At 36.6% G+C, this 21,175-nt stretch overlaps 1 protein-coding gene, 1 long non-coding RNA gene and 1 other non-coding gene across 3 annotated transcripts; 2 read left to right on the forward strand and 1 right to left on the reverse strand.

The window, feature by feature from the left end:
* Positions 1-3,542: 3,542 nt before the first annotated feature.
* Positions 3,543-5,699, forward strand: LOC104602224 (chalcone synthase). The gene is made up of 2 exons (XM_088902229.1): positions 3,543-3,838; positions 4,473-5,699. The coding sequence occupies exons 1-2, from the start codon at positions 3,661-3,663 to the stop codon at positions 5,462-5,464; spliced, it is 1,170 nt and encodes a 389-aa protein (XP_088758355.1). The 5' UTR covers positions 3,543-3,660; the 3' UTR covers positions 5,465-5,699.
* Positions 5,700-8,598: 2,899 nt separating this feature from the next.
* On the forward strand, positions 8,599-14,398 carry LOC148801246 (uncharacterized). The gene is made up of 2 exons (XR_016084668.1): positions 8,599-9,332; positions 13,592-14,398. It is a non-coding gene; the product is annotated as an uncharacterized LOC148801246 (long non-coding RNA).
* Positions 14,399-20,244: 5,846 nt separating this feature from the next.
* Positions 20,245-20,351, reverse strand: LOC148801247 (small nucleolar RNA R71). The gene has a single exon (XR_016084892.1). It is a non-coding gene; the product is annotated as a small nucleolar RNA R71 (small nucleolar RNA).
* Between the last annotated feature and the right edge of the window lie 824 nt (positions 20,352-21,175).

Consider the following 21,175-nt stretch of genomic DNA (forward strand, 5'->3'; position numbering starts at 1 on the left):
ACAAAATGCCCTATGAATATAATCAATCCTATAAATTCAAAGTAAATAATATTAAGGGTAGGATAAAAATTTGTAGTATTAGAAATGAAATCAATTAAAGGAACCTAGGAGTAGATATCTTAATATCTCTAAATACCAATGCATTCCAGACATTCTAGGTCTGACCCAAATCTATTGAATATAGTTATGCTTGAAAAAGTTTGAAGACTTGTGCCTTTAAGGCCCAAAAAGCACAAAACCTAGTTTTGAGGCTCTATACATTTGATACTTAAAAGTGTTGATACTTACATAAGTATCAAGTCCTATCGCAGACCATACACTTACAAATGGCCCAAAAGTACTGTGTAGGCCTACTACCCTACCTACAATTATCATATTAATAGAGTAGCAGCCCTATGAAACATTATATTTGGAGGACAAGTTAGATAAATGACTCCTGTGTGGATGGAAATTAAATGGCCATGAATTTGACACATGAAACTTTTGATGGTCTCCCAAATTTTAAAAGGACAAAAAAAAATGCATAAATCATTGTTAACTTGTTACATATTTTGGCTCGTACTTCTATGAGCATGGTTCTTCAAGGGATCTGCTGGAGAGATTTGAATCATCCACTGGGCCTCCTAATGCAGGTGTGCGTTTGTTTCAATTTACTTTTGAAGGTGGGGGTAGAGGAATGGGAGTAGGGAAGCTATGTTCATATTGGTTATAAATGGTTCTTCAAGGGTTCTGTTAAAGAGATTGTTGGTGCTCAAGTCAACAACCCCTTTGTGAGTTGTATCCTTCCCTTTATGCAATTGCTTCCAACAAGGAAGGAGATATCTTTGAGCTAAATCCAGGGGCTGGAGAAATCAGAACAATTGGGAGATTCCCCAATTATTGATCTGTTGGGAAGGTTGCATGAGGCAGAGCTCAATCCAAGTGTTAAAGATGTTTGGTGGTGTGCTGGGGAGAATAATGGGATTTTTTCAACCAAATCCTGATTTCATGCTTTGGTGGGTCCTTTTCTAAAAGGAAGGTGGGGCTTCGTGCTGGACAATGGGTGTTGCCTTTGTGGTGCACAATTAGAATCAGTTCACTACCTTTCCTTTTGCTTCACTTTCCTTTCACCCATCAGATTTGGAGATGGGATTTAAAGGGGATGCCAAAACTTGTTGCTGCTATTTGGAAAACCATTCCAGCTGCTGTAATCAGTACCATTTGGACTGAAAGAAACAAAATGATATTCCATAATATTGCTAGAAGTTAGGAGGATCTAATTTCGTGTTTAGTTGGAAAATTAATCTCTTGGGTGTCGGCAACTAGAGGGATTCAACCTCACATTTGGAGGCTAGATTGAATTCTAGTAACTTTTGGGAGTTGTAATCTGGGGGTTGTAATGTTGGGACCCTGTCAAGGTTTTTTCCTTGGGGGATCCCTTTGTATCTTATTTCAATATCAATAAAACTTTACCCTACCTTTTCTCAAAAAAATGTTTAGGTTTTAATTTCTTAATTCCTACCAAAAAAAATAATTTATAATTTTAATTTATCTTGTAAAAATATCTTTTATAGGATGAATGAATGAACAACAGTAGAAAATAGGGGGTTTTGGAGCTTTGGTGAGTAAAGCCAGCAAATCACTGCCAGCTTACCAATTTGTAGTCCATTCAGTTCTAATAGTAAGATTTTTAATCTTAATTCATATGCAGTAATCTATTAAGTACATTTCATAATTTCCTACTATCTATTATTTGATTTTAAGGGTTTGCAGAGTATCATTTCTACTCTATAGCAATATAAAAGTAGTCTGAGGTTCGTCTGAAGACAAAAAAAAACTGTTTTACAAGTACACTATTTAACATAAATTGTTGTTTACTCACAATTTCTATCAATCTAAGTCACAGAAAACCCAACTACAGTAAGTTCTCTATTTTGGACATAACTGGATCATTATAATTTGGGGAAAAAAGATCCATGGAACTAAGGTCAAGGGTCCCTAGACCTCTCCTTGCAATGGTGCCCATATGCCATTAAAATTGCAAACATTCTCATTATTCCAGGTTACCAGAAAAATATGAAAGGGATAGTAAATTGCAGAAAGATACCAGTATCAGTGATTTTCACTAGTATGGGATTAAATGAAGATGCCATGCATTATGAACATAATAAAAATATATATATATATAAAACTGTTTTATGGCATACAAATTATTGGACACGTTACAAGTGACGAGAAAATACACAGATTATAAATAAAGATAAAAACCTGCATCCCACATTCTATAGAAATGGTACGAGAAGTGGATTCACCAAATAGCATTTTTGGAAGCCAAAAACCAAGAGCAAATGCAGCAGAATGTAGAATATCCATAGGAACTATTAGAGCAATAATGATCTATTTTTTAATAATTAATGTAAATATATTGTGAAGTGAGCATATTTTGATTACCTCCAATGACAGTTGGCACCAAAACAACTTGGAAAGACAACATAACTGTTTTTAAACTTAAACTAGTAGACAAAAGGCAATTATCAATGATCGGATCAAACTTGCTTGTAAGAGATAAAGGAAAGTTTATATTCCGTTAGGAAGAATGTAAGCACAGTCCACATACTGTTTGATGGGGCCTAACTAGGAAGTTCTTTAGAATTGGAAGATTTAACAGTTTCTCTTTCTTCCTTTTCTTTCTAGTAACTGACCAGAGAAATTTGTTGAAACAATAGAAAAAGAGTACAAAAAATAAAGGAAAACTCAAACTGTAAAGAAACAACTGAGCTAGCCATGGATAATCTAGCTCAACTCCCAAAACATAACCACATAAGAGATTAACCCAAGCCTAAAGAACTACCCCATTGAGACCCCAAATACAAGTCAGATGCATATTCATAAGCCCTTTCTATCCAAAAAACCTACTAGAGTATTTGCTGATCTTTGAATCAGAGAAACTACATCATGATTCATAAGCCCCTTCTATCCAAAAAACCTACTAGAGTATTTGCTGATCTTTGAACCTAAGCCTAGAGTTCGCTTTAACACTACCGAATGCAGAGTTGTAATCTGGTGAAAGTGAGCATAAAAAAATGAATACGACAGAGAGAGAGGGAAAGAGAGAGGGAGAAGAAGAAGAAGAAGAGGGATAGAGAAACTCACTGTTATCGCATGATAATCTTTTCCAAAATTGACAAACGGAATGCTAACAAAAGGGGGATCTTTGTCAGAATCTAAAAGTTCAGGGGGTCTTTTGTGGAGAATGAAAGTTCAGGGTGATTGCCACTACCCTGAAGTTCAGGCTATTTTTCTGTAATTTACCAAAAAAAAGAAACAAATAATTTTCTCCATGTGCATTGATTGATGATTAATTAGGTAATATCAAAACCAAATAACTCACCAATAGAGTTTGGTGGAACTGTAAGGGGGCTGGGAGGCTAGCTGCACGGAATTAAATTTCTCATGTCCACTCAGTCTCGAGAGTGGTTGGTAATTGGCCACAACGGTTCGGTCAAGCACGTGATAGTTGATACCCCATCTACCACTTGGATAATTATATTAAGAAGCCATTCAGTGTCCTTCCCTCACATCAGTTCTTAGCACCTCAACCTCAAGCCGGCCACCAGCATCTTCAGCAAGGGCCTGCCACTAATTAATCCTTCAATTCTCTCTCAGCTAGCTCAGGCGAAAATGGTGACCGTGGAAGACATCCGCAAGGCACAGAGGGCTGAAGGCCCGGCCACGGTGATGGCCATTGGAACAGCCACTCCGCCCAACTGTGTCGACCAGAGCACATACCCTGACTACTACTTCCGGATCACCAACAGCGAGCACAAGACAGAGCTTAAAGAGAAATTCAAGCGCATGTGTAAGTATCACTATATTTCTGTCGTGTCGGTCACCCGCAATTGGCTCCGACCGGTCGGAAGCCATTGTCCCTGTGCCATGGCATCTGATCTATATTTGTCTCATAACTAGTGATGAGCTTGTTTCCTAACATAGACAAATTAGGGGTACGTTCCCTAATTGAGTTTGTTAGTCATATTTTGGGTGAACTAGTCAAAATAAACAGACATTCTTTTAATCAGAAACCACACAAACCATCATTCATTTAATAACTGCCTAAATATAAGTACAACTTTTGGTCTGCCCACAATATATCCTTGCTTTATTAGTTTGTAATATCTTCCTCTATGATTTCACTCCAAAGAAATAATTGAAACCTGTGAAATTTTTTAGATCCCAGCAGATTTCACTCCATTTTATTTTTGAATTTGACACCGAGGGTCTGGCAGAAATTAAACACATTATAAGTAGATTTGACCGTGTTCTATATGAGTTTGACAGCTTCCAGAGAAGTTGGTCACTGCCAATATAATAGCTTAATCAGAGAGAATTGAATCTTGAAGCAGCAGACTCAATGATCCGGCTGAGTTTTGCACATTAAACTGTCATTGTTACGTTTTTTCCCAAGACACTAATTGTGAAGTGCACTACTGCAGGCGAGAAATCGATGATCAAGAAGCGCTACATGCACTTGACGGAGGAAATCTTGAAGGAGAACCCGAACGTCTGTGCGTACATGGCGCCCTCGCTGGATGCTAGACAGGACATGGTGGTGGTTGAGGTGCCAAAACTGGGCAAGGAGGCTGCGACGAAGGCCATTAAGGAATGGGGACAGCCCAAGTCCAAGATCACCCACCTTGTCTTCTGCACCACCAGTGGCGTCGACATGCCCGGGGCTGACTACCAGCTCACCAAGCTCCTCGGCCTTCGCCCCTCCGTCAAGAGACTCATGATGTACCAACAAGGATGCTTCGCCGGAGGCACGGTCCTTCGCCTGGCCAAGGACCTTGCAGAGAACAACAGAGGCGCCCGTGTCCTTGTCGTCTGCTCAGAGCTCACTGCTGTTACCTTCCGTGGCCCAAGTGACACTCACCTCGACAGTCTTGTAGGCCAGGCACTCTTTGGGGATGGAGCAGCCGCAGTTATTGTGGGTGCAGACCCGGTGCCTGGTGTAGAAAAGCCTTTGTTTGAGTTGGTGTCGGCAGCCCAGACAATTCTCCCAGACAGCCATGGCGCCATTGACGGGCACCTGAGAGAGGTTGGACTTACCTTCCACCTGCTCAAGGATGTGCCCGGGCTCATCTCAAAGAACATTGAGAAGAGCCTGGTGGAGGCATTCCAGCCTCTGGGCATCTCCGACTGGAACTCAATTTTCTGGATCGCTCACCCTGGTGGTCCAGCCATCCTAGACCAAGTGGAAGAAAAGCTGGCCCTTAAGCCCGAGAAGCTGCGCGCCACACGACACATCCTGAGTGAGTATGGAAACATGTCAAGTGCTTGTGTTCTGTTCATATTGGATGAGATGCGGAAGAAGTCGATTGAGGACGGGCTCAAGACCACTGGAGAAGGGCTCGAATGGGGTGTGCTGTTTGGGTTCGGACCAGGGCTAACAGTTGAGACTGTGGTGCTTCACAGTATCGCTGCCTAGAGAGAGAGATGGAGGCTCCAAAATCTCTCTCTCTAGGTCAAATGAGAGAGACCGTGGTGCTTCACAGCATTTTGTACTTCTTTTCTTTCCCCTCTCAGGTCAAATGAGATGTGGGTCGTTTGTGTTTGATTTGGTTTTATAATTGTAGTATGCAAATTTCCTTCTACCTAAAGATATAAGAGGATGTGTTAATTTATATTTAATAATATATTGTTATCACTACGTTCTTGGGTTATATACAAGTGATTCAGTGGATTAATTACTTTGCATTACAGCTTCTGGGTTTACTGATGAATTGATGAGTCTTGGATGGGTTGTATGCTTTACTTTCCAAATTTCTTAAGACAAGCCTCAAATGGGCCTGCAAATCTTCAATGCAGCACACCATCAGCATTGAAAGAAGTGGATTATTGGCAATTGGCACAGAAATAGGACCCAACATTGATTTACACTCCATTAACCAAGTTCATCAATGAATTAAGTGATTGTCCAATTCTCTTACGCAATTTCTTTGGAACCAAACGCTTTCTGCCAAGAGTGGAAAGCTCTTACGCTTTCCTTTTCTTTTCGTACATTTTCTTTTAAACCAAACACAGATCCCACAAGCACATCTCAGCGTGTACTGGGGACATCTCTCGAACTTGTCATTGGGAGATGTTCCCAATACACAGTTGGGATGTTTTGTTGGGCGTTTATCGGGGCACGCACTGTGGGGCGCAGATGTGAATTCGCAAAACACAAACACAGTCAGGCAAAAGTAGAAGTAAGAATTAAGCTAGGCAAACGAGCCCCTGTTGACTCCATGGGTCCATAATTAGTTAGGATAACGGATAGAATTAGACATCTGCTGTTTTCCATAATGCCCAACCTAGGTTGTGTTTGGTACCATTATTGTTTCAACCTAAAATTTTGGGCTGATCAGTATAAATTGGCATACAAATGCATGTGTGAGAGACTATTTACAGCAACATCAAATTGGAGTTTCTTGTTAGGGGGTGAAGTCTAACCATTCTAATTGAAGTAATTCTCACATATGATGTGACAATAGATAATCTTTCACCAATTTGTATTGATTAATCTAAAACGTTTTAAGTAAAAACAGCAATGGTACCAAAGTACACAAGCATAGTTTGCAGACTGTAGAGCGACAAATCCAGGGATTGCATGAACAGTCGGTCAAGAAGGTAAGATGGCTTAGCTTGATGCATTCCACCGATTTTAAGGCTTTTGGTTTATTGACCAACACACACAAGACAGAGTGAGAACCATGAGAGTAAAAGGATGTAATTTTGGCTCCTGTAAGGTACTTTTCATTTTTTTTCATGGTGCATGTTAAAAGTTACTTCATCCTAACATTTAAAAAATTTCACAAAAACAATTTGGCCTTGCATCCACCATGAAAAGTGATTGTACCTGCTTTTCAAAAGGAGCAATAGCTTTTTAGGAAACGAACTATTCATCGTCAATGTTAGAACTACCAAGACATCGAGGCAGAAGCATGATGGGTTGTCACAGATTCAACGGTTAGATAACTTGGCTTGACGTATCCTAATAGGCCTGTCAATGATACCTGAAATTCTACAATCCGATCCGATTGAAAATCAATCAGATCAAATTTGGATGTACTCTCATCTGAAACAATAAAAATCCGACTCTAATATAGTATCTATACTATATTATATAGAGACATGGTCCACATCAGCATACCTTTGTTTTCTCAAAGCCCCCCTTTTCTTTACTTTGTCCTTGATTTCCTCTCTTTTCTGTCTCCCTTTCCTCCATTCCCCTTCCTATTCCTTCCATGTAATCATGTGGTATCCCTCTCATCTAAATTAGAGTCCCACTCCACCTCTCTCTCATGTTTCCAATCACTTAGCCAACTCCCTCCTACAATTTCTCCTAAACTATCTCCCCCTCCTAAAATTTCTCCTAAACTATAGTACCACTATCTCCCACTTTCTCTTAAATTATCTCTTATTCCTATTTATCTCCTATAATAGATAATTTATGAGATAGTTTCTCTCCTAAATTATCTTTAATTTATATTTATATAGATATACTTGGCTATGTCTCCATATCAAGTATAATCAGTTTTAATTTGCATTTCAAATCTAGTCCAGTTCTATGCAAGATCGATTATGCAATTTCAAATTTCAAAATCACTAGGAAATTTGTTCCCAAATTGAGTTAGAAAAAATTTAGAATTTCGACCATGTTTAATTTGATTTAAAACCCTTACAAGAGTGGTATCAGAGCACTAGGTTCAATTCTTGGAATGAATAAATCAGATTTGAAAGAAACATCAAATTGGCATGAACTAATGACAATTTGACCTAATCAGCATATTAACTGGGCCAATGGTCTAAAATTTAATCTTTATATTTTCTAATATTATTTCGAATGATTCTATGGTGAATTCTTGAATTATTGGGCTGAAGGTGTGTGGAGATTGAATTCTTTTTTGGTGACAAGTTTAGTGCACGCCATGCAATTTTGATATTAATGTTCTGTAATTAATTAACTTTTTTTTTTAATTTTTCTAGATAAGATGTATTAGGGTTTTTCCTAATGTAATCATTAGGAATTAGGGTTTTCTAAGTTTGTTTACATTAGAGAACAAGTTAGAGATCGAATAGAATGATAGAGAACAAGATCAAGGTGGAGATAACAGATTGATGGTGTAAGTACATAGTGATCGGTAAGACCATCAAAGTACAAAGGGTGTCAAACCAACACTACATGAACCCCTGCGATGAATCTAGAACCCATCGCACGGATTTATGATGAACTTGAACATGCGTAGAGCTGCGATGAACCCAACACCATTATAGAACCGCAGAATCACAATAGGTCGGGAATAAATGCCAATTACATGTATGTCTTTAAATTGTGCATGTGGCTTAATACACCCATCAAACGATGTCACCCATGCCACGTCAATATAATAGGGTCACATATGAAGAGAATCCGAAGGGGATAAGATTCTCCAATAATGATCCCATTAATAATCAAACAAAAGGAAATATCTCATTTCCAAACAGAAACGATTCTCTTTCCTAACAGGAAAGCACTTCTTCCTAGATAACTTTAACTTTCTCTCTATAAAAGGGGGAGAGCAATTCTTCCCTAGGGGAACACAAGAGAATGATAGCTCTAACTTAGAGTTTCTGAGAGGCAGCCAACTCCCTTCTCTTCTCTCTTCTCCTTTCTTTCCCACTGCCATATCTGGACCTTCGGAGATTTACTAACCTCCGCCTTACCATGGTGATTGCATTAGAATCTCTAGTTGCATCTTTGATCTTCGGAGAAGGTTATGGCAATTATATTATCATTCGAGAATTCAAAAAAAAGGGGAAACCTTTTTGACGAAGGGGTTTTAGGGGGTGTGATTTCACAAGCAACAAGCTTGCTATTGGAATCCATGGAGTATCTATCTGTCGTTCTCCCTAGAGTTATTTGACTAATTCGCCTCTTTGATTCATTCAGTCGTTACCTGTCCCTATTTTGGATCATATCTCCCTCTCTTTCTCCGATTTTGTTTTCCTACCAACATGGCCAAGAATAATGGACACCTGTAGAAGGGAATAGTGTAAAACGAAGTGAAAAAGAAGGGGAAAGAGGTTTTTTACTGTAGATCGTCTTCTTCCTTTGGTCATCGGATAGCAGTAGCGACGGAAGTGAGTCCAATCATGAAGTTCTTCATAGTGGCGGCCCTCAGTCCTAAGAGCCCTCTTTCATTGGATCTTCAATAATTATTTTCACCATTTTCGCGGATCTCTTTGGTACTTGAACTGTCATCTACAAGCCACAACAAAGTGGAGTTTTTCCCCTGCGTCATCTATTGAATTCAAGCCAACATATAACATAGGTAAGCTCTGTTATTTTTTGCCCGATTGTATTTCTGATTGTTTTGTCCATTCTTATGCACTTCCACTGGTTGTTTCAATATAGAGTGAGCTTCTGAAGAGAGATGTTGGGGCTGGTAGCGAGATGATTGTCGGACCCAACATCTGTAAATTCTTCGAAACCAGCTTATTCCATCATCCTATAATCCTCGTATTTACTTAGGGATTTAGGAAGAATTCTGTGATTCTCTTTTTAACCTGGAAAAAAAAAACATTCTTGAGAAAATCATCTCTCTTAAGATTGCCACGTGACAAAAACAGGTTAGGTTGACCCGTATATTCGAAAAAAAAAAAACATTTTTGAAAGAATCATCTCTCTTAAGACTACCACGTGACAAAAATGAGTCACGTCAACCCATATACATGAAAATGAAAAAAATACAAAAATACCAAAAAATTGCAAAAAATTCAAAAAAAATACAATAAATAGAAGAAAATTATGAAAAATGCAAAAAAAATATAAAATATGCAAAAAAACCAGAAAATTTTAGGAAATGCATGAAAAATACCAAAAAATGAAAAAAATATGCAGAAAAGCACAAAAAGTTGTAGAAATGTAGAAAAATACTAGAAACTTTCAGAAAATGTAGAAAATACCAGAAAATTGCAAAACAAATGTAGAAAAATACCAAAAACTTACAGAAAATGTAGAAAATAGCAGAAAATGCAAAAAGAATCAGAAAATGTAGAAAATACCAGAAAATTACAAAAGTGCAGAAAAATACTAAAAAATATAGAAAATGTAGAAAATATAAGAAAAATTACAAAAATGCAAAAAAGCAAAACTTTTATAGAAGTGCTTTCACAAAAGTACTTTTATAAAAGTACTTCTATTAAAGTACTTCCGTAAAAGTGCTTTCATAAAAGTACTTTCGTAAAAGTGCTTTCATAAAAGTACTTTCCTAAAAATGCTTTTATGCTTTCATAAAAGTGTTTTCATAAAAGTACTTTTATAAAGGTCATTTCATGTAAAAGTGATTACATAAACATACTTTTATGAAAGTGCTTTTATGCTTTCATAAAAGTATTTTTGTAAAAGTACTTTCACAAAAGTGCTTTCATGTAAAAGTACTTTCGTAAAAGTGCTTTTATGCTTTCATAAAAGTTTTTTCACAAAAGTACTTTCATAAAGTGCTTTCATGTAAAAGTGCTTTCGTAAAAGTCCTTGTCATAAAATTTCTTTTGTAAAAGTGTTTTCTTGTGTGAACAAGAAAGTTAAAAAAATCTATTTTATTTCACATTTAATATCAAAATGAGATGTGGTATAGTGGTTTGGAATTGTAACGAGATGTGGATGCGCTAGAAAGCTTGAGTTTGAGTCACTTCAGTTATTCTTATTTTGAGATTTGGCAAGTATAGATAGAACTGACTTTGACCCAATCCATCATGACCCTAATGGGTATTCTTGACCCAACCCACATTGACCCTAATGGATTACTCAACCTATATTGACCCGCCAATAGATTGGGTGGGTATGGGTGAGTTTCAAGGTGGGCGGATAAATGGGTTGAGGTCAAGATTGCCACCCTTAATGTGGACTATGGAGATATAGGGTCAAAGTCAAAGTCAAAAACCTTATCACTGCAAACTTTCCTTTCAACAAATACCTCACAACTCTTAAGGAAAAAAGATGAAATAATGTTTATCATCATGGATTTAAATGAACACTATCGGGTTATCAATGCTCTTTGAGCCTAATGTATTGGATGATATCCAAAAAACTACTATTACTTTCCAAAAATACCCCTATTCCCTTCCTCTCTCTTTCTATCTATCTATATATAAACAATTGAACTATTGACCCGCAACCCAAAGGCAGAAGTCAATTTTTAATTAGTATTATTTAATTCATATTACAATGTTTAATAAAAACTTAATTATTTATTAAATGTTAAAATATTTAATTATTTTAAATAATTGATTATTAATAATTAATATATTACTGAATATTTAATTTTAATTTCCAGATTAGCTCACCTTTAATTCTAATTATTTAATTTTAATAATTCATTTATTGTTTTATTAGTTTACTAAATAATTGATTATCAATAATTATTAATAATAAATAAATAATTATTTTTTAAAATAATTAATAATAGTAATTAATTAATATTAGTGGAATAACTATAATTATTAAATTATTTATTTATTATTTTATCATCAATTCATTATTAATAATTAATTATTAATTATTAAATATGAAAAATAATAAAGTATTGAATTAATAAATATTTATTATTTATTAATAATAAATAACTCATAATTAAAATTTATTAAGTTTACCTATTTATTTTTTATTATTTATTAATAATTTAGAGTTATATATTTATTAAAAACATTATTTAATTATTTATAACTTTATCAATTTATTTATGTTTTAATATTTATTTATTAATTAATTAATTAATTTCTAATTGTTTTATTAAATAGTTAAGTAAATTTCTCATATTTAGTGCTAAAATAGTCAATTGCTATTTCCCAAAATTGGTATTCATATTTCAAAACAACATTGTCTACATTCAGATATCAGAACCAAGAAAAGTTCTCTAACTCCAATACACCTCTTAAAGTAATTATTACAATTTCATATGTCAAACATCAGAGGCAACAAACAGGCCCTTAGAATGACAAGAGAATTATGATTACTACTAGGGGTGAGCAAACAGGGTGGTTCTACCCCAAACTGAATGTAATCAGCCTTGAACCAGCCCTACTCAATTTGTTATAGGGTAGGGTCAGGTTCCAATTCTTGGAACCAACCCCTACCTAGGCTGGTTCTAGGGTCTAGGGATTTACCCTACCCAAACCAACCTGATGATCCAACCTTGGTTGGCCTTGGTGGTACCTGCCTTAGAACTGAACTTTCCTTGAAATAAACCCCAAAATACTTTTGGAGATGTGAAGATCTGAACCCAATCACTCATGATTACAAAGGCCAAGATCACATTTGACCATTGATTACCTTCCCCTTCCTTTCCCTACCTTTTCCTTAAACCAAACATAGCCTAAGTTATTTGATCATTTGTTTTCATTTTAATATTCAAATATGGACAATTAAGTAATGTAAAAGGTAATATTTACAAAATTTAAATTTAAATTATTAGTTTTAAACCATATAATGATAATCTACATATTAAGTTACTCAATTTAATCAATAAAGATAATATAAGTTTTGAACCATATATTATCTTTATTAAAAATTAAGTTTTTAAAGAACATGTTTCTTTTTATTTTTTTATTTTTTTGTAAAAGTGAGAGTAAAGAACAAGCAGGTTCCACGGGTAGACCCTAGAACCAACCTGGAACCACCAAGGCCAAAACGGACCCTAGAACTGACCTTTATTGGGTCTGTTCTAGTTCCAAAAACCTAGGTCGGGGGTAGGTTCCATGTTCTGCCATGGAACCAAACCGAACTAACCCATTCTCAGCCCTAATTACTACTATGATATTATGATAGGTAGCTAGGAGAATAATTATGCATCAAGACTACTCCTTTAGGAGTATGACAAGTAATTTTGTTGGTAAGGTGGTGGAAGATTATCGCAAAGAAAGGAATAATTAATGAAGTATCAAGTTAACTAGTTGATGAAGTTTCTCATGCAAGCCCAACCATTGAATTCAAACTACATCTTTAAAAATCAGTGTTGACCCAAATGGTCAAATTTCTTGACTTGAGAATTGGTTATGTTTTCAATTCTGCTTATGCACTGATACTTCATAAGTTACATTAAGGCTTGCTCGCTTACTAGTAAATAAGAGGGGGAAAGTTCGTCAATGGGGGTATTTTACAGAAATACCCCCCAACAACTATAAACAGCCATATTAGGGTGGTATTTGTGTGCTTTTCTTATGGGGGTTGAAAAAATGACATAAATGTCCCCCAACAGCTATATAACAACTTAGTTTAGGGGGCATTTTGGGTAAAGTTATAAGTAACTTTACAATGACCAAAATACCCCTCCCAACAACTTAACAGATAGTTTTTTGGGTATTTTGGGCAATTGAATTATGTTCAATTCCTATAAATAGCCCTATCCTCCACCATTCTCATCACACCAATTCAACAATCAACATTCAACAATTCTCTTATTAAGTCATTCTCTTAATCTCTTCAGTCTTTCCTCTCTTAGTCTCTTTCAGTCTCTCATACATTCTCTGCCATCTGAGTGAAATCTGATAGTCTCATAGTCTGATTGGCTGATTGTCTGATTCTCCATGTTAGCAATTTGGGAGGCTTGGAGCCTTGGACGTTGTCACATTGAAAGGCTTTAACTGCTGAAATCAAGTTGGGATTCTGAATCGGCAATCCGGAGTTCCGAGGTAAGTCCAATTAAATTAATTTTATTTTTTTTAGAATTTGAAAAAAAAAATGGCTAGCTCTTCCCAAAACCCCAAGTTTATTAGCCTGATTTGGAGAATATTTAAAATAGAGGATGTTGAGGGGAAGGAGAAAAGAGCAATTTGCCAAAAATGTAGAAAAGACTTTAGCTATTGTAGCAAGGGTGGTACTAGCCATTTGACCAGACATTTTCTCACACATGAGAAGAAAGAAGAAATAACCCACAATTTAAATGAATTTTTGAAATAATGGAAAATAAATTTTAAAAATATTGGGAGAAGTCGGAGTCTTGGAGAACATTTCTCGCCGCCAATCCCGCCATGACACGTGATTCATGATCTACTAACCCCTCCGGTGTCTACAAGCTATAGTTCCATTGGAGTTTTGTTTAGTTGTTTTAGTGCAGGACCTACATGTACCACACTACGACACTACCACTATACCAGCCTACCAGGGTTCGCTAGATGCTGTTATGAATCATGATGTAGAATATAGATTACAACTTTACAATTACAAGACAAAGGAGAGCATGATACTACAGACTACTATAGTACTATAGTACTACATACACTGGATATTTGGCTTTTCACTTGAAGGAGATGATGAAAGTGTGTGTGAATGCTTTCATCATAATGTATATGTAAATTTTGTTTAAATTATAAATTTTAACAAATAACCCATAATTTTTTATTTTGTCAAATTATTATAAAATTTGTTTTAATTTTATTTAATTTATTTGCTATTAATGTAATTTTGTATTTTCAATTTGTAACCATATAGTCTATATAGTCTATAATTCTATATTGTATTTTTTATATTTTATTAATTTATTCCATTTTCATACTTCACTCATTCAACTATCCAAGTATGAAGTTCATGAAGTATCCAACCATTGTATATTTCATAGTTTCAATACTTGTATAATTGTATGCTTTGTAATTTGTATTATTATTCATTCAAATTTAAATGAAATAAAATTTTTAAATTCCTATTTGAATTGTTTTATACTTTTATTTATTTATTCTTTGTCTTATTGGGTAATCATAAATTTGTTATTAATTTATTATTCATTTCTCGTCCTGATTCTTGAATCCTAATCCAGTTATTCTAAATCCCTGATATGACATTTGATTTGATCAATTCAGATTCAGTGAGTCTATCCCGGTTCGACTCAGGCCCAAGGCCCGCCTTGTGGCCCAGCCCGACATGACCCAAGCCCATGACACGGCCTGCAGCCCGGATCGGCCCAGGCTCGTGTGCCGGCATGGGGCCGCTTGGGCCTGGGCCATGGGCCGTGCCAGGTGGACCCCCAAAATTTCCATCGGGGAGAATGGCACAGCCCGTGGCGGCCCATGGGCCGTGCTGTGTTGGCCCGACATGGCCCACTTTACACCTCTAGTCGTGCCACCCTCTCTGGTGAAAATTTTGGTGGTCGGCCCGGTCGGCCCGGCATGGCCCACGGCCCAGGCTCAAGTGGCCCCATGCCGTGTCGTGGGCTTGTATTGGGCTAGGTTGCAAGCCGGGCCATGGTCTTGGGCCATGCTGGGCTGGGCTATAGGGTGGGCCTTGGGCCTGGGCCAAATCGGGCTAGACTGAATGGATTACCCAAAAATTAAATAAATAAAACAATTCAAATAGGAATTTAATTTAATTTTATTTAAATTTGAATGATACAAATTACAAAGCATACAAATATGCAATGGTTGGATACTTCATACTTGGATGAATGAAATATGAAAATGGAATAAATTAATAAAATATAAAAAATACAATATAGTTACAAATTGAAAATACAAAATTACATTAATATCAAATAAATTAAATAAAATTAAAACAATTTACAATAATATGAAAAAAATAAAAAGTTCTATACAACTAGTCAACTATTGTTCATGAATCATGACTTTCATCACCTGCTTCAAGTGAAATATCCGATGTATGTAGTAGTATCATGCCCTCCTTTGTCTTGTAAAGTTGTAATCGATCTTTTGCATGCATCTAACCAACCTTGGTATAGTGGTACATGCTGACCTACACTAAAACAAGACTACGATAGAACTGTAGCCTATAGACACTGGAGGGGTTAGAAGATCACGTGCCATGGCGGTGTGAACTGGATAATTTTTTGAATGTTCACTCCACCAGGCTAAAATATCAAAATTATTTGTTCCCTCACCTAAACTATAAAAATTTGCTTGTAAATAAATTAAGTTCTGCAAACGAACTTGTTGTAGAAGTAGCTGATTTCTGCCTTCAACTTATTATTTCCTACTTCAGATAATCAAATTCATATAATTTATACATTTCAAAAAATAAATTATTAATTTATTTATTTTTTTATTTCCAATTTCAATATTCATATTTTCACAATATGTTTCAAGTGAAATATCAAAACCATCTTTCCTAATCTAGGATCTAATATTGTAGCTAAGCAATAAAGAGGAGAAATGTTCTCCCAATATTTTTAAAATTTATTTTTCGTTATTTCAATAATTCATTTAAATTGTGGGTTATTTCTTCTTCTTTCTCATGTGTGAGAAAATGTTTGCTCAAATGGCCAGTACCACCCTTGCTACAATAGCTAAAGTCTTTTCTACATTTTTGGCAAACTACTATTTTCCCCTTTCCCTCAACATCCTCTATTTTAAATATTTTCCAAATGAAGCTACTAAACTTGGGGTTTTGGGAAGAGCCAACCATTCTTTTTTAAATTCTAAAAAAATAAAATTATTTAATTCGACTTACCCGGATTGCTGGTTCAGAATCCCAATTTGATTTCAACTGTTAAAGCCTTTCAACGTCCAAGGTTCCAAACCTCACAAATTGCTAACTTGGAGAATCAAACAATCAGCTAATCAGAGTATCAGAGTTCACTCAGATTGCATAGAATGTATGAGAGAGAGGGAAGAGATTAAGAAAATTGTTGAATTGGTGTGATGAGAAGAATGGTAGAGGTCTAGAGGATAGGGCTATTTATAGGAATTGAAAATAATTCAATTATCTAAAATACCCTAAAAACTAACTGTTTTTTAGTAATTAGGAGGGGTATTTTGGTCATTGTAAAGTTATTTATAACTTTACCTAAAAAGCCCCCATAAACTAGTTGTTATATAGCTATTGGGGGGCATTTGTGTCATTTTCTCCCCTCCATAAGCAAAATACATAAATAGCCCCCCATATAGTTGTTTATAGCTGTTAGGGGGTATTTATGTAAAAAAAACCCCAAAAAGTTAAAACTACTCAAACTACCCGTTGGGGGGAGGGGGTCATCGGGCCAAACGGCTAGTTTTCGGACGAGTTGACCGTACGGGCCGTGCCGGCAAATGGGTCATGGGCAGCACGACATGCACAATCGAGCCATGTTGTGTCGGTCTGTGGACTACGAACCCCCAGCCCAGCATGGAACGAACCATTGTGTCGGGCCTAACACGGTCCACGGGCTATCGTGCTAGGCTGGGCCAGGCGACACAGCCCGATTTATACCTCTAAGGACGGGTAGAAATCAACAGAGTGGGGAGGAAGATGGAGAAAGGAGAAACTTAGAGGTGGTGCATAAGGATGATGAGGGGAGAAAGGTATCAGCTAAATGGTACAAATTCTGATATCAACACAAGAAACCGAAGACCAGCCAGAAAGAGAACTTCCTCTAGTAGAAGTGGTGGATGCAACATTGCAAAGAAGTGAGAAACAGATAGAAAAATCAGGGACTACGCCTCAGTCAATTGAAGTGGTAGAAAAGGATGATGAGGTAAGTCCCTCTCTCTCTTCTTCTGTGATTTTTGCTGGGATAAGAAGGCTAACCGGAGAGGTAGGGGAGGTGGAAGCAGAGGTTGTTGGGAGCAGGGGATACGAGAGGAAAAGGAAAAGGCAGAGGGAGGTGGAGGAATCCAAGGAACAAAAGAGGGTGTATAATAGAAAGAAAACATTGGATTTAGGCAAAGAAAAAAAGGGGGCAGAAGGAATTGGTAAAACGGGTAGGAAGGCCAAAAGAGGCACCAAAGTTGGGGAACATTGAGGTTATTGAAGAAGGGGAAGCTGGAAAAGAGGGTGGAGAGAATGCCGAAGGAAAAAGGTTAGAGCTGAATAGGATAATTGACAGGTAATGATAGGAAAGTCTCTTGGATGTTTTTGGGGAGGTGAAGGCTTCGCTAAAATTGCTTTTGAACATTTAAAAAGCAAGAAAATAGAGGAGAAGACTAAGAAGAGAGAAGAAAGCTCAACAATAATATTAATATAATATTATATGTTATCTTCTTTAACATTAAGAATTATGAATGTGACATAACCACTTAACCACAAATTGTATCATTGATAATGTTACCATCAATAGACCTTATTAATGGACGTAGTACGACCGAACTCCACATTGACTAATGGGCGTAGTACGATGGCATCCTCGTCAAAGACTCGGCCAACCTATAATGGCCAAGGCTCGACAACCATCAATAAATGATCCAACCAGATAGACGGTCGAGGCCAAAACAAGCCCTCGATTGGCACTACGGGAACAACGTCCCCACAACAATGGCAAGAGGATGCCCAACAAACTTTGGGTGCCCTCCCAACTTATAATTGGAGCAGAGGAAACCAAGGACCATAGCTAGCCCAGTCAAAGAGCATAAGGCTCTCCAAGACTAGGTGCCACCAAGCTCCCCAACAACGTTGAGAGCTTGGAACCAATTCGGCCAAAATTAAATTGAGGCCACGAAGTTGAAGACCTCAGTAAGTCCAAGACCTCGACCAACATGAGATCAAGGCCACGAAGTTGAAGACCCTGACCATCTAGCATCAAGCCCAAGACCTTGGCCAACATGAAACTGAGGCCACAAAGTCGAAGACCTCGGTAAGCCCAAGACCTCAGCTAACATGAGCCCAAGGCCATAAAGTCCAAGACCCTGGCCATCTAGCGTCAAGCCTAACCTAGATTATCCATTCTTGAGATAACTCCAAATAATTGTAACAGCCCCTCCCCTTAAAACTATATAAAGGGGGGGGGGGGGGGTGGACCAGCACCTGAATTGTTCAATCTCTCTCTGAAACAATTAAGAAGACAATCAAGAAAATTTCAAGAAGGAGATCAACAAGGCAATAAGGCTTCAAGAAGGAGGTGGCGGCAAGGAAAGACAAGATATCAGCTTTAAGGGTGACATCATGAGTTCTTTCTTACCTCTTGTTTGTTTTATTTCCTCTATCATGAATTAATTTATTTATAGTTAGGGTTGTGGAAAGCCTAACCGTGATAATGAATTGATTTCAATTCTAATTTATCAAAGATTGTTATTTTCATATTGTCTATGAGTTATTATGCATAATGCGATTAGGAGTTTGGCCACTTTTTAATTGATTTAGTTTATGTGAATGAATCGGGAGAGGAATTCATATAATGGACTGAATAATTCATGGTGTGAATTGAATGGTATATAGGAAATATATATACATGATTCATCTGAATATATAAGTTTTTCATAGAACTTAATGCATTTTTATCTTGAGAACTCTAGTTGAGAGATCGAAGGGTAACTTGATAGAAATAGATTTGATATATCTTGAGAAAGAATATTAAATAAATTTGGAAAAATTTCAGCTTTTGAAAATGATAAATTTTCTTGGTTAATCTCATCAATTGATATTCATTAGAATGGTTAGGCGGACCAATGGTCCTAGTGATTTCAATTAATCGTTGCAAATCCAGCTATTGATCGTCCTTGCTTTTATTTTTTTTCTTCTATTCTTAATTTTCAGTAGTTCTTATTGTTAAATCTGAAATTCGGTTGTCCAAATAATTAAGAAAGATTGTAGTTCTAATACTTATTTTGTTAAATCCCCGTGAGAACGATATCTTTATACTACTTGATAACTAGTACATTTGCTAGAGTTATATAATCATAGTTATCAAGTTTTTGGCGCCGTTGCCAGGGATTTAATCCCAAAATAATATTAGAACTTGTTAACCTTGGTTAATTTGGATTTTTTATTTTTTATTTATTCGAATTTTTGTTGTATTCAGATTTATTAGTGTATGACACGCACTAGAAGAGAAGAACTAGCAAAATTCGATCATGAAATAGAGAACCCTTTGCATTTTGCAAAGAGCCAACAAAGGTAAAATGGAAGAGAAGGTTGAAAGAGGTGAACCAGCACAAGAAATTGAGGAAGAAATGGAAGCAAATCGAACCCTTTCAGACTATGCTTGTCCAACAATTGATGGGGCTACTTCTAGCATTTGCAAGCCCACAATTCAAGCCAATAATTTTGAGATCAAGCCTACGATTATCCAAATGATTTAAACGAGTATTCAATTTAGTGGGTTGCCAAATGATGATCCTAATGCACATATTGTTAATTTTCTAAAAATATGTGATACACTTAAACATAATTGAGTTAGCGATGATGCTATTAGGCTTAGACTTTTTCCATTCTCATTACATGATAGATCTAAAGATTGGCTTAACTCACTCTCTACAGGAAGTATCACCACTTGGAATGACTTGACTCAAAAATTTTTGGCTAAGTATTTTCCACCCTCTAAAACAACAAAATTAATTAATGATATCACTACTTTTGTTTAATTAGAGAGGGAATCTTTGTATGAGGCATGAGAACGATTTAAAGAGATGCTTAGGAAGTGTCCTCACCATGGGATACCAGTTTGGCATCAAATCCAAACATTTTATAATGGTATTGCCCCATCTAGTCGTTCCATTATTGATGCAGCTGTAGGAGGTACCTGAAAGAATGGTAGGATCCATCTAATGGACACCATAAAGATTGCGGAATGGGTGGGCAAATTTCAAAAATTTTCCTACCTTCTCCCAACTGGGAATCGTATTCCCTAAATTTAGAATACAATATTCAAGGATCCTATTTGAACCATAGTCGAACCAGATCTGAACCAAAAAGGGAAAGGAGGAATTATACCTGATCCAGAGAAGCAGTATCTCCCAAAGTTGGTGTTCACGCCCAAAGAGGACACCAAGATCTGCTCCTGCTGAAGATGACACAGCTGTATGTAGAACGGAACCAGCAGAATGCGTCCTACACACTGGATCCTTCTCAAGAATCCTCTGGAAACTCTGAGCACCAAATCTTTTTCTTTTTTGCAAGATTGATGTCAAGAATTGATTTCTTGATTTCTTTCTTCTTCAAAGATCGAATCTTGCCAGAAAGAATGGCGGCAGCTGGAGGAGAACTCCTGGGACGAAGATGGCTGAATTGCTTCTCTTCTCTCTGGAGTGTGTATGAGATCCAATGTCAGTTCGCATGATGATTTCTTGCACACAACCCTTAGGATCGAAATCTGATTATTTTTCTCTCTTAGGGTTTCTCTTCTTTTCTTCTTGATTAAGAAACCTCCTAATTAGGAGTTATCCCAATCCAAATCAGTATTTGGATAGGGGATGATCTTAATCTTATCTGCAGATTAAATTAGCTTACTCCTGATCTTACTAGGAGGTTACCAGATTCAAA

This window comes from Nelumbo nucifera, chromosome 3, assembly GCF_055504915.1.
Source record: "Nelumbo nucifera cultivar China Antique chromosome 3, China Antique-T2T, whole genome shotgun sequence".
NCBI classification, from domain to species: Eukaryota; Viridiplantae; Streptophyta; class Magnoliopsida; order Proteales; family Nelumbonaceae; genus Nelumbo; species Nelumbo nucifera.

Bases quoted from the DNA above. Each gene is read 5' to 3' on its own strand.
- LOC104602224 (XM_088902229.1), top strand. From the start codon at position 3,661: ATGGTGACCGTGGAAGACATCCGCAAGGCACAGAGGGCTGAAGGCCCG. The intron at 3,839-4,472 runs GTAAGTATCACT...GCACTACTGCAG, and splicing joins AGAGAAATTCAAGCGCATGT to GCGAGAAATCGATGATCAAG.